Source organism: Carcharhinus amblyrhynchos, chromosome 30 (assembly GCF_965287045.1).
Source record: "Carcharhinus amblyrhynchos chromosome 30, sCarAmb.v2.hapA, whole genome shotgun sequence".
Lineage (NCBI taxonomy): Eukaryota > Metazoa > Chordata > Chondrichthyes > Carcharhiniformes > Carcharhinidae > Carcharhinus > Carcharhinus amblyrhynchos.
In genome coordinates, this window is record NC_137353.1 from 13,043,986 (window position 1) to 13,057,449 (window position 13,464).

General features: G+C 42.2%; 1 protein-coding gene across 2 annotated transcripts in view; it reads left to right on the top strand.

Moving 5' to 3' along the window:
• The window catches only part of prdm16 (PR domain containing 16), a 734,637-nt gene that overhangs the window by 704,158 nt on the left and 17,015 nt on the right, over nt 1-13,464 (top strand). For both annotated transcript variants that reach the window (XM_080215484.1, XM_080215485.1), the window contains one exon: nt 1,084-1,258. In XM_080215484.1, coding sequence (XP_080071610.1) covers nt 1,084-1,258 — 175 coding nt within the window. The remainder of the gene's footprint in view (nt 1-1,083; nt 1,259-13,464) is intronic.

Below are 13,464 nucleotides of genomic sequence, written 5' to 3' on the forward strand. Positions count from 1 at the left end.
TGGGCCTTACGTAGATTAGGGGAGTGAGTCAGACCTGGCAAGGCGGGGAAAGAATTCTTGTGGCAGTTGGGAGAACTCTGTTGTATAGGGTTTTCAGGGGGGCTAGGGGTAACCCATGTAGATTGACAGATGGGGAATCCCATCAGGGTGCTGTGGGGAGTCCCGTTTGGGTCCATGCATTGTGGGAGAAATTCTGTGGGTGGTTATTGTGGGTCTGTGCAATAGTTACCCAGAAGTTAAAAAAGATTTTTAGTTTCTTTGACTTTTTCTGGCTAACTGTTGGTGCAATCCAGTCTGCACCATCCAAAGTTTGTGATTTAAGCCGCACTCTTCTCAGATGGTTCCCAGTGTAGGGCCTTTGCCCAGGAGATGTTTGCATTTAGGGGCAAATGCTGTGCAAACCTCCCATGGGAACAAACAAAGAGGGTTCCTTAGCGCATCTTAGGAATATGATGCTGAGGAGTTTGGCAGTTATGGCTCAGTGTTTCAGATGTGTGACCACCAGATATGACGATGAAAGGTCACAGACCTGAAACATTAACTCTGTTTTTCTGTCCACAGATGCTGCCTGCCTTGCTAAGTATTTCCAGCATTTTCTGTTTTTATAGCACTTCCAACTAGTTCCATACAGTTGTGAAGCCTTAAGCATGTGTCAACATCCTCAATGCTGTGTGCTCCCATGAGAAAGGCCAAAAACAAAACCAAAGCCAATTAGGAGGGAAAATCTGGAAAAATTCCTCTCCAATTCCTCTCTAGTTGATTGAATCTAGTCTAGGAGTTCATACGCCATATCATATTGTTTGGAACCTATTTGATGTATGCTTCAGTTCCCATTGCAGATAAAACTCTGTTGAAGATGTATAGCAAGCAACGCTCACCATTGATTCTTTGTATTGAGTTTCATTGCCATATTCCCGGTCTGATGCGGATTAGCACAAGTGCAAGAGTCTTACCAAACAAAAATCTGCATAGGTTCATTATTTCAAAATGAAGGGCCAAAAGTAGTTAGAGAATTACAATGATTTGCACAAAATAATTCCAATTTCCTGTCGACGACCATCTGATTTCTTCCTTCTTTTCCAGTGAGCCAACATTCTGGAGTTTCATCCAATCACCTGGGCACCAGCGCATCGTCCCCAAACTCTGAGCTAGACAACACTGCACTTTTGGAGGAAAAGGAAGAGTCGTACTTTTCTGAAATCAGGAATTTTATTGGAAACAATGACCTCAGCCAGGCTTCCAGTTCAGCTGACAAAAGGTGACAATGCTTTTCTCTGAAATAGGCCTGATAGAGTGTGAGACCAGGGAGGTGGGGTTCAGGGTCGGGGTCAGGCCTTAGGGCCTCCCGGAGTATTTGAGGAAAGCAGAGGCAATTCTTAAAAATTATGTTGAAGGTTCATGCTGGGAGATATAGGAGGGATGTCTGAGGTAGGTTCTTTACTCAGAGAGTGGTTGGGGTGTGGAATGGACTGCCTGCTATGATAGTGGAGTTGGACACTTTAGAAACTTTCAAGTGGTTATTGGATAGGCACATGGAGCACACCAGAATGATAGGGAGTGGGATAGCTTGATCTTGGGTTCGGACATAACTCGGCACAACATCGAGGGCCAAAGCACCTGTACTGTGTTGTACTGTTCAATGTTCTATGTTCTACAGAGATTTTCGTGTTGATTCCTTGCTACTTGCTGATTCACCTATCACCCCCTCCCAGTTTCCCATTACAAATCAACTGCACATAGAGGCCAATTAGGAAAAGTAGGTTTTAACAAATTGTATAAAATTTGAGATTCCTACTCCCAAAATGACCATCCTGTGACACTTGTTGCACAAGTAAGAGACAAACAAAAGCCGATCGCAGAGGTTGACAGTTTCGCAGAGGATGGTTTATACCTGTCGGGTATCGCTTTCACTGCCCACTCTAAAAGCATGAGCGTCCAATCCTGCAGCATATTTTATCTCATTTATTTATAAGTGAATGTGACTCAATCGATGGCACAGTTATATTTACACAAAGACAGGTTTGCGACTCCATTGATTGACCTTCCATATCCACCATGAGGGAGGCCCAGTCTCTGCACACCTCACCATATCATCAAACGACTGAGTTTGGGACCTGAGGAGCAGGGTGGTTGGAACTGGTATCACACAGGTATAACACATTAGCATTCCCACATGTTGCGTCAGTCTGCCATCCAGTATTTTGTGCTTAGAAGGTTTAAATACACTGGACTGAATAACTCCCTAATCATTATCTACCAATGCTGTACACTTACTGCTGGCTCTAGTCACTTCTTGTTACCCCAGTTTAAATTGTAGAGCTGCTTGAAGCAACATTGGACCATTTTAGGTCACTTTCCTCTTCGACTGTCATCAGTTCTGCTCTAATGGTTTCATGTCTGGAATCTTCTCACATCTGGGATTTCCCACTGAAGAGCCCAATAGCTGGCGTGGGGGTAGGTGCGATATGGAAATGGCCATTTTGGCAGTCGGTGGGAACTGGTGACACATTTTATTGACAGCAGCTAATAAATAGGTTCTCTGGGGCAGCCGTCTCCATTAAGCATGACTGCCACCCCTCCAGGAAGTGGAAGGTGGGTTGTGGGTTGGTCGAGGCAGAAAAGGTTTGAGTGGGGTGCGGGGAACCCAATCAACTAGCAACTTCAGCTATAAAGCTTAAGACAAAGTAACAAGGCGACACACCAGTAAATGTACGGATATCTACATTTAAATCCAAATCATGATGATTCAAGCTTAAACTTGCAGGTCTCCTGTAGTATTACTCATTGCAAATCAACTGTTAGGTGATCTCACAACTGTGTGCTGTGTTGAATGGTTAAACTGGATCTGTACTTTAACTGACCAAACCATTTAACATAGCAAAGTCTAAATGCAGTAACACATTCTTTAACTAATTTTTGTCTTATTCTTGGTGGTGAGGGAGGTACTTGTAAACTGTCCAGGTCTGAAGAGATCAGTGCAATGTTTTCTTTCTTTCTTTAATTAGTTTTGAAACTTTGAATTATGACCAACACATGCTAGATTCAGGATTTGTAGGTGTGGATGGGACTGCCTATGTGTCATATACCTGTAGAGTTACAAACTGCGCTGTACCAGAATAGTCTTTGGCTTAACTCTGAAGTCACTTTGTCTGATATCACCACATGTTCTCCTTTTTAGTTTTTTGACATTTCAGTGACATAGTCATTCAAAATGGGAGCATGGAAGCCATGTTCCTCTTGTAACTTCCTTGTTCCAATGTAATTCTGGACTCTTTCCCACAAATAGACATTTGATGGTGGATTTCTGTTAGGTATGTATTCTCCAATAGGTAAACAGCCTTTTATTAGAACCAGGTCCTGTTACCTAACATGAACTGACTGTATACATCAGTGTAGAATGCCACCCATTAAACCGATTCATGGAGAAGAAATGCAGACAGAAAGAGACACAGCGTCAGGAGCCTGAATGTGCATTAGTGTTATTTATTTTGCTTTCTGTCAGTTTTTGTTTTCCTGAATTCCAATCTTGCCAGACCTTCATAATGACAACAAATTACTTCATCATCGAATCAATTACTGTCACTTCTCATATTCTTATCCACAGTACAGCTCACAGACGAGCGCCCTCCTTTTGGCTTTATTTCATACTGCATTATTGAAAACTTCTTTCTCCACCTTTTACAGTCCCAAAATAGATATAGACTCGCATTGAGTTTTATAAAAAGAAGAAAGAACTTACATTCGTACAACAACTTTCACAACCCCAATGAAGCACTTTGAAGAATGGTTACTGTTGTAATTTCTGAAATGTAGCAGCCAACTTGTGTACAGCAAGATCCCACATATAATAATGCAGTAATGACCCGATCATTTGTTTTAATGATGTTGGTTAAGGAATAAATATTGGTGAGGACTCTGGGGTGATCTGCTCTGTTCTTATTCAAATAGTGCCCTGGGAACTTTTACATCCAACTGAGAGAGGAGACGGGACCTTAGTTTAACATCTTATTCAAAAGACAGTATCTCCAAGTGCTCCATGATTACCGTACTAGGTGTGTCAGCCTACCTTATGGGCTCAAGCAGCGGAGTGGTGTTTGTATCTTTGTCCTCAGACAAAAGTGCTACTTCTGAGCCATTGCTGGCACTTAAAGAATGCTGCCTTTGGAGATCCCTAGGTCAATTCGTCTTAATTACACTTTTACAGCATGGTAACTGTCACCACCAACACTGTCGTCATTTTCCTCACATCCTTTCTCTCTATTTGTTAGAGTTGACAAAAGCCTGTGACTGTAATGGTTTTATCAAGCTCTGTGTAGCAGAGGCTGATGATGTCCATGTTGCTTCACCAAGTAAGGTATAAGCGATATGAGGTTATCCTCATATGGAATATTTTTGGGAAGTTGTAAAGAATTCTCAATCAGTCCATAGGAATTGGCCAAGTATCAATGTTGCATGCGCTTGCATATGATTTCCTCCCACCTCACTACTTTTGCCCCTTCCTGTCTGGAGTAGGTTGCATTGATGATAATCATCCTCTGGTTCCTCACCCATGTAAGAGTGTTTGTTGGCAGGGTACAACATTGTGAGGGACATCAGATCTGAGCCTGATCCTGTCCTCACCTGAAGCCAAGATGGGCTGCAGTGGCTTTAGGGCCCCCAGATTGAACACCCCTCTAACACTTCCTTCACTATCTGCATTTGAAGACCAATCGTTGCATTTTACATATGAAGAACATAGAAGACACACCAGAAGGCCTTCCTGAAAAACCATTCCTCAAAACAAATCATCACCCTTTGGAGAAAAGGAAGCAAAAGGAGAGGGGGAGTAAAATTTCAGAAAAGAAAACAATTCCTATTTACAGCGTCAGTGAGAAAATGTTGCGGTTTTCAGCAGTGGAAGTATTATTCCAAACTCAGCCTCACATATTTACTGACCTCTAATGTCTGAAACTGAGTACTGCAACAGCACCAAATCAACCCACACATGATAACAGGCATGCATTGACAAGTGATGTCTTGTTACTGTGTAAAATATTGAAAGATAATTCGAAATTTAGAACTCCTTTTTGAATTGACATGAATTTTGATGTATTTTTTCTCCATTACTATGTAAATACCTCGATATTGGGATGAATTCATTGACGTTTAAGGCATGGAATTATAATGTACCACAAGAACATGTTAGGAATCCAGGCGCAGAGGGCATACATTTATGATTTTCTGAGTACTAATGGCTTTCTTCCTCATCGCATCTCAGCCCATTATGCAATGTATTCTGTCCCATGACTGCTTCATTTTTGCATTTGTTGTTCATTATGTTAATGAAATAAATATGCTGTGGATGATTCTCCAGTCCTGTCAGATGGACCCTGGGAACCCAGATGCCCTGCTGAATTGGGCATCAGCCAAAAATCAGAATTCCCGCTGGGAGTGAAGGTAATCGAGATTCACCCGCCACCCCCCCACCCCGCCCTGATTTTTATTCAAAACCCTTGTTTTAAATCTCATGGTGGCACAGTAGTTAGCACTGCTGCCTCACAGTGCCAGGGACCTGGGTTCAATTCCAGCCTCAGGTCATTCTCTATGTGGAGTTTGCACGTTCTCCCGTGTCTGCATGGGCTTCCTCCGGGTGCTCCGATTTCTTCCCACAATCCAAAGATATACGGGTTGGCCATGCTAAATTGACCTGAGTGTCAGGGGGATTAACAGGGTAAATCTGTGGGGTTATGGGGATAGGGCCTGGGTGGGATTGTGGTCGGTTCAGACCTGATGGGCCAAATGACCTCCTTCTGCACTGTAGGGATTCTATGATTCAATGAAATTTGAAGCCTGATTCAGTATCCTCTCGCCATTCACCCGCCTTCCTATGGGGAGCTGCACTAGGCTGGTAATGATGTTGGTAATGAGCAGTACAGACCTGGCATGCTGGACCCCGAGGAGCGTTAAGGAACTAGGTCTAGTGGCCATTTGCCCTCTACAAAGGGTTCTCCAAGGATCCTTGGGGATGGGATGGGCTCAGGTGGATTTGGATTGGGGGCAAGGGATTGATCTCCGCAATGTCTCCTGGAGTAGGGGCTTTGTGGCTTGATCACCCTTTCTACCCCTAGCAGATCTGAAGTTTGCTCCTGGCATAATGATTTCAGGTAGTTCTGTGATCAACACTGAAGTGGCCTGGTCATTTTAATCTCTATGGACAGCTGGCAGGCTTCTAAATCACAGCAGCACTCCATTCTGCAGCAGAGATTTTCTTTTCACTCTGTCAGAAGCTGCACATGTGAGCAGACCTCTTTAAAGTCCTCTGACAGAGAGGAAATGTCAATTTCACTGGGTCGTGGTGGGGGTGGGAGGGGGGGGGGGGGTTCCCTTCTTTACAGCTTAACCCCAGTCTATTCACACAGCTTTTTGAATTCTCTGAGCCTTCCTGGAAAACTTAAATGCTTTGAAATCTTCTTCATTCCATTGAAAACTTCAGCTTTCTTTCAATTTCATTTTGCAGTGAAGTAGGCTTTGATTCACAGCTTGAATGGTTTTCTACTCAGCTTCCAGTAATTTGTGTTCACCTACTTTTCCCTTCACGGTTGCATGCATCTGAAGTTCCCTCCCCTCCACAATGTTCCTAACCACAATGTTTACAAAGATTCTAAGCCTGATTGACACTGTGCTTTTTTGAAAGGAAATAAGTTGTTTGCAAAAGAGGAGATGAAACCAGTTATTCCCTTTGAAGAAGGGATAGAGCAGTGATCAACCCTTTGCCAGGATGTCAGTGCCAGGGTGCTGGGCCCAGTGCACCATTAGCACTGATCAGAGGGGGGAGGGGCACCATTTCCAGTTTGGAGAAGGGGGACATCTCTGAGAATGTGGAGACAAGAGCACCCTTTATAAATGACGTCACAATCTCTGGACAGTTGAGCTGGCTGATGTGTTTCAGAGGGTGCATAGATTTACATCCATCAGGTGAAACCCGCCATTTTCACATCAGTGAGAGCAGGCCCATTATTGATTGAGACTATTAATGTTCTTCCATACTGCTTTTTATACATAGGTTTTTTTACCCCCCTGCTGTGATGGAATTGATCTCAATTAAGTGAATCCATCTGGAAGTGCAACCAAGTCACAATCCCTGGATGAAAATCTTTATCAGTTCCAATTCCGCAGATAACTTAAATATGCTGCTGCAAGTTATTGGTTCAAGTATCACACTAGGATCTGATGAAAGGTCATCAAACTGAAACATTTAATTCTGGTACTGTCTTCACAGATCCTGCCTGATCCTTTGAGTATTGTAAGAAGTCTCACAACACCAGGTTAAAGTCCAACAGGTTTATTTGGTAGCAAAATCCACTAGCTTTCAGAGCGCTGCTCCTTTATCAGGTAAGTGGGAGTTCTATTCACAGGGCATATAAAGACACAAACTCAATTTACAAAATAATGATTGGAATGCAAGTCTTTACAGGTAATCAAGTCTTAAAGGTACAGACAATGTGAGTGGAGAGAGGGTTAAGCACAGATTAAAGAGATGTGTATTGTCTCCAGCCAGGACAGTTAGAGATTTTGCAAGCCCAGGCAAGTTGTGGGGTTATAGACAGTGTGACGTGATCCCAAGATCCCAGTTAAGGCTGTCCTCATGTGTGCGGAACTTGGCTGTCAGTCTCTGCTCAGCGACTCTGCACTGTGTGTCATGAAGGCCCCCTTGGAGAACGTTTACCCAAAGATCAGAGGCTGAACGCCCGTAAGTGCTCCCCAAGGTGGCCTTCAACTGGGATCTTGGGATCATGTCACACTATCTATAATCCCACAACTAGCCTGGGCTTGCAAAATCTCACTAACTGTCCTGGCTGGAGACAGTACACATCTCTTTAACCTGTGCTTAACCGTCTCTCCACTCACAATGTCTGTACCTTTAAGACTTGATTACCTGTAAAGACTGGCATTCCAACTATTGTTTTGTAAATTGACTTTGTGTCTTTATATGCCCTGTTTGTGAACTGAAATCCCACTCACCTGACGAAGGAGCAGCGCTCTGAAAACTAGTGGCTTTTGCTACCAAATAAACTTGTTGGACTTTAACCTGGTGTTGTGAGACTTCTTACTGTATTTATCCCGGTCCAACGCTGGCACCTCCACAGCTTTGAGTATTTAGAGCATTTACTGCTTTTACTTCAAAGAGCTTTGTTGCTCATGCCGTGCTTTGAGATGTTATCAAGAAATGTGCTAAGAAGCTAGCTAAATGCAAGATTATTTTGAAAGGACACCTTTATATACAGAGCTCAATAAAAGAATTGAGTTCAGCTGTGAGGAATTAATGATGAATTTCCCCCTTATATTTTTTAGTCTCAGCCCGAGCATCATTCTAATCACATCAAGTGATTCAAACTTTAAAACCCAAACCTCTGAGAATTTGTTAATCCCAGTGTGCCAGCGGTACCAAGTTTGCTCCAGTAAGGGCACTGATTCCATGCTACAGTTTATAAACTGTAATTTCTTTTATTGGGTCTGTGGTTGTGGTATGGCTCAGTTAATGCTCCTCCTAGCCTTAGGTTTGAAAAATAAAATCTGCTGCCACAGAAATGCAAATAAACCATAGCCAGCCCAGTTCATTTAAGAAAGAAAAACTTGCATTTAAGCAATGACTTGCCTGATTCCCTTTTGCATTTTACAGCTAACTAATTACTAGCCACTGTTATGTAGGCAAATACAATTGTCAATTTGTGTGCTCATCAAAGTTTCTCAAACTTGGAATAAGTAACTGGCTAATCTAAATTAATTGCTTTGATTAAAGGACAAATGTTAGCCTGGACATTGAGGAACAAATTTGCCATTAACAGGTCCAGGCAGCAGGTAACCGAGGGAATCGTCCAACCCATCTGTCTGCCCCTCTACCCTGGCTATATTCGCAGCCGGGTGTCCCTGAAGAGGGAACATGCAGTGTTTGAGGGTGCTGTTGATGCCTTCCATGCCCACTGGGCAACGCAGGGGCCAGGGTGTATTATCAACTTCTTTAATCACATTTTAGTTTGATGTTTTAAGTTTCCTTTCTACTTTGTCTTTTGTTTCAGGCAGTTCTGTTTTTGGAGGATGCTCCTATTAATTTACCCCTCAGTTAATTTGATTTAGCTTAATTGTTTAGTCAAAAGTATTGACACCGGGGAAAACTTATTTGCTCTTCTTTGAATACAGTAAGAAGTCTTTACAACTCCAGGTTAAAGTCCAGCAGGTTTATTTGGTAGCAAAATCCACTAGCTTTCGGAGCACTGCTCCTTCGTTAGGTAAGTGGGAGTTCTGTTCACAAACAGGGCATATAAAGACATAAACTCAATTTACAAAATAATGATTGGAATGAGAATCTTTATGGGTAATCAAGTCTTAAAGGTACAGACAATGTGAGTGGAGAGAACGTTAAACATAGGTTAAAGAGATGTGTATTGTCACCAGACAGGACAATTAGTGAGATTTTGCAAGCCCAGGCAAGTCATGGGGGTTACAGATAATGTGGTATGTACCCAAGATTACAGTTGAGGCTGTCCTCATTTGTGCAGAACTTGGCTATCAGAAGAACTGCCACTTCTTTGAATATGCCATAGGACCTTTTACATCCATGTGTGAGGACAGACAGGCCTCAGTCCAGTGTTTCATCAGAAAGGCAGCACCTCTGACAACACAGCATTCTTCAGAAGTGCACTGGACTGTCACGTAGATTATCATTGAATCATAAGATTGTTACAGCGTGTAAGGAGACCATTCAGCTCATCACAATTTTGCTGGTTCTTTGGAAAAGAAACTCACCCAGTTGTACTCTCTCACCTTTTCCCTGAGCCCTGCAAATTATTCCTCTTAAGATAATTATTCATTTTCCTTCTGAAGGCCCCTTTTGAATCTATCTCCACCACACACTCAGGTAGTGCATTCCAGATTCGAACCATGCACTGCATAAAAACATTTTTCATCATGTCACCATTGCTTCATTTGCCAAACACCTTAAATCAGCCTCCTCTGTTTCTTGATCTTTCTGCCACCAGGAACAGTTTGTCCCTACTTATTCTGTCCAGAGCATTCTCGATTTTGAAAATTTTTATCAAATAACTTTTCTTCTATCAGGAGAACTGGCCCAGTTTCTCCAATATACTGCATAGCTAAAGTTCTTCACCCCGGAGCCATCCTCATAAATCTTTGCTGCATCCTCTTTAATGTCTTCACATCCTTCTTAAAATGTTGTGCCCAGAAGTGGACAAAATACTCCAGTGGAGGCTGAACAATTATTTTACACAGGCTCATCACAGCTTCCTTCCATTTCTAAAAATACTCTAAATGTAACTACTCCAAATGATCTGTAGTGGATCAAGAAGGTGGCCCATCACCCTCTTCTCAAAAGCATTTAGGCTTGAGCAACAAATGCTGGCATTGTCAGTGATGCTCACGTTCAAGGAAAGAATAATCATTTTTTAAAAATCCTCAATGCCCCCAATTTATATAGTCCTGGATCCTGTATGTTTTATTAACCACTTTCTCAGCCTAATCTGCCATCTTCAATGAAAGGTCCCAGATCCCTCTGCTCCTGAATCCCTTTTAGAATTGCACCTTTAGTTTACATTGTAGTTCCTAATTCTTCGTACAATGAATCAATTCACATTTCTCTGCATTAAATTTTATCTGTTACAACTGCCACTTCTGCCCGTTTGACCAGTTTAAGTTCTGTTGAAGTTTCATAGAAATCATAGAAACCCTACAGTACAGAAAGAGGCCATTCGGCCCATCGAGTCTGCACTGACCACAATCCAACCCAGGTCTTACCCCCATATCCATATATATTTTACCCACTAATCCTCTAACCTATGCATCTACTGTCAATTTAGCATGGCCAATCAACCTAACCCACACATCTTTGGGCTGTGGGAGGAAACCGGAGCACCCGGATGAAACCCACGCAGACACGAGGAGAATGCGCAAACTCCACACAGACAGCAACCCAAGCCAGGAATCAAACCCAGGTTCCTGGAGCTGTAAAGCAGCAGTGCTAACCACTGTGCTACTGTACCACCCAGATGACAGTTTATCACTGTCATCTTCACAGTTCACAGTATTTTCAAGTTTTGTGTCACCTGCAAATTTTGAAATTACACCGTCTATACCAAAGGTGAGTTTGTTAATATAGATCAAGAAAGGCAGTGATTCTAAGGCCACCCACGGGAAACCCCTTTATATATCTTCCTCCATCCCGAAAAACCACTACTCTTTTTTTCTGCTGTCATTTAGCTAATTATCTCTCCATGTTGTCATTGTACCTTTCAATCCACAGGCTTCAACTTTGCTGGCATTGCCTGTTAGGTGGTACATTATCACATGTTTTTTTGGAAGCCCATATACACCATATCAACTGCAGGACCTTCGTCAATCATTAGTCACAGAGGTGAATTTTATATAAAACAAAGTGGGTAGCTGGTCCACCGTATTCCTGCCCACCTCTGACATGTCCTCCAATTTAAAGGCAATGGGTGGGGTGTCAGGCAGTCTGTCCAGCCCATTGGCTTATTGAGCCCCCTTGCTGGAATTTCCAATCTCTACTGAACCAAAATGCCTGAATTAATTGGCAAGCCCTACTTAAGATTTACCCCATAGATTCATTTGTTATACACAAGACCAAATGGTCCATCAACTCATTGCCAACTCTCTTCAGAGCAGTCCAGTCAGACTCATTCCTCCATTCTATTCCTATAAATCTGTAAGTTTAGTAGCTTCAAGTGCCAATCTAATTTCCTTTTGAAATCATCAACTGTTTCCATTTCTACTTTGTGAGCAGCTTGTTACAGGTCATTACTCCTCCTCACATTCTCCCTGCATCACTCGCTCAAAGCCTTAATTCTGTATTACCTCGTCCTTGTACTATCTGCTAATGTGAACAGCTTTATCTAAACCTGCCCCAATTTTGTACTCTTTTATCAAATCTTCCCTCAATCTTCATTGCTCCAAGAAGAACAACCCTAGCTTTTCCAAAACAGCCATATGACTAAAATTTCTCTTCTATGTTTCTTCTGTACTCTCTCAAGAACCCTCGCACTTTTTCTAAAGTAAGAGTAAAACTAGACACAGTCCTCAAGTTCTCCATTTAGGGCCTAAGTAGAGTTTTACAAATGCTCAGCATAGTTTCACTGTGTTCACAATTAATGCCTCTATTTATGAAGCCCAAGATCACATATGCCTTGCTAACCATTCTCTCAATGTGAGTAGCCACCATCAGGACCACTGCATTTACACTCTAGGTCCTTCTGTTCCTACACATTCTTTGGTACTGTGCCGTTATGTCTATATTACCCCTCCCAACTCTTCTTTCAAAATCCAATATGATATTCTATCTGCCACTCCTTGTCCTCTCTGGTAGCCTAATTATGTTATGCTGCAGTTTGTATCATCCTCACCGTTTACCATCCTTCGAAGTTAGGTACCATCAGCAAATTTTGACATTCTACTCTGAGTCGGTTGTAAGTAGCATAAAGAAGCAGTGGTCCCAGCACTAACCCTTGAGGAATGCCATTGTCTATCATCCTCTGGTCTGAAAAATAACCAATTACCACAAGTTGCTATTTTTTGTCCTTAAGCCAGTCTTCGATCAAATTGGACTCTGACTTTCCAATTCCATGAGCCCTCAATTTTTGAACCAGCCACGTATGTGTTACTTTGTTGAAGACTTTCTTGAAATTCATATTGACAACATCCACTGCATTCTCTTCATCAACCTCTGTTACTTCATCAAAAAAATTCAGTTAGATTAATCAAGCATGATCTGTCTTTTACAACTACATCCTGGCTATTCTTAATTAACACAAACCTCTCCAAGTGTCTGCTGTTTTCTTTCTCTTAGTTATTATTTCTAGAACCTTACCCACCACTTATGTCTCAGTTAAGTGGCTGGTAATTTCTAGGACTACTCTTACATACTTTCTGGAATACGGGTAGCCACATCAAAACTCATGCAAATTCATTGAACATGATCTTTCCTTAGCAAATCTGTGATGACTTTTCTTAATCCATATCTGACCAAGTGACTGTTTATTTTGCCCTGAATTATTATTTCCAAAAGCTTTCAGATCACTGAGGTTAAACTGACTGGCCTCTGGTTGCTGGACTCATCTTTGCATCTTATTTTGAACAAAGATGTTAAATTTTCAATTTTCCGGTCCTGTATCTAAAGAGGCTTGGAAGATTATAGCCAATGCCTCTGCAATTCCCACCTGTCCTTCCCAAGTATCGTTGGATGATCTCATTCAGCCTTGATGATTTATTTACTTGAAGCACAGCCAGTATATCCAACACCCCCTCTTTGTCAATTTTTACTACAGTCAGTGCCTCAACAGTCTTTTCATTCACTGCCGTTTGAACTGCATCTCCTTTCTTGGTTCAGGCTAACTCATTTAGTATCTCAGCCCTGCCCCCTGAATTCATGCATAAATCCCCTTTTTGGCCCCTACTTAG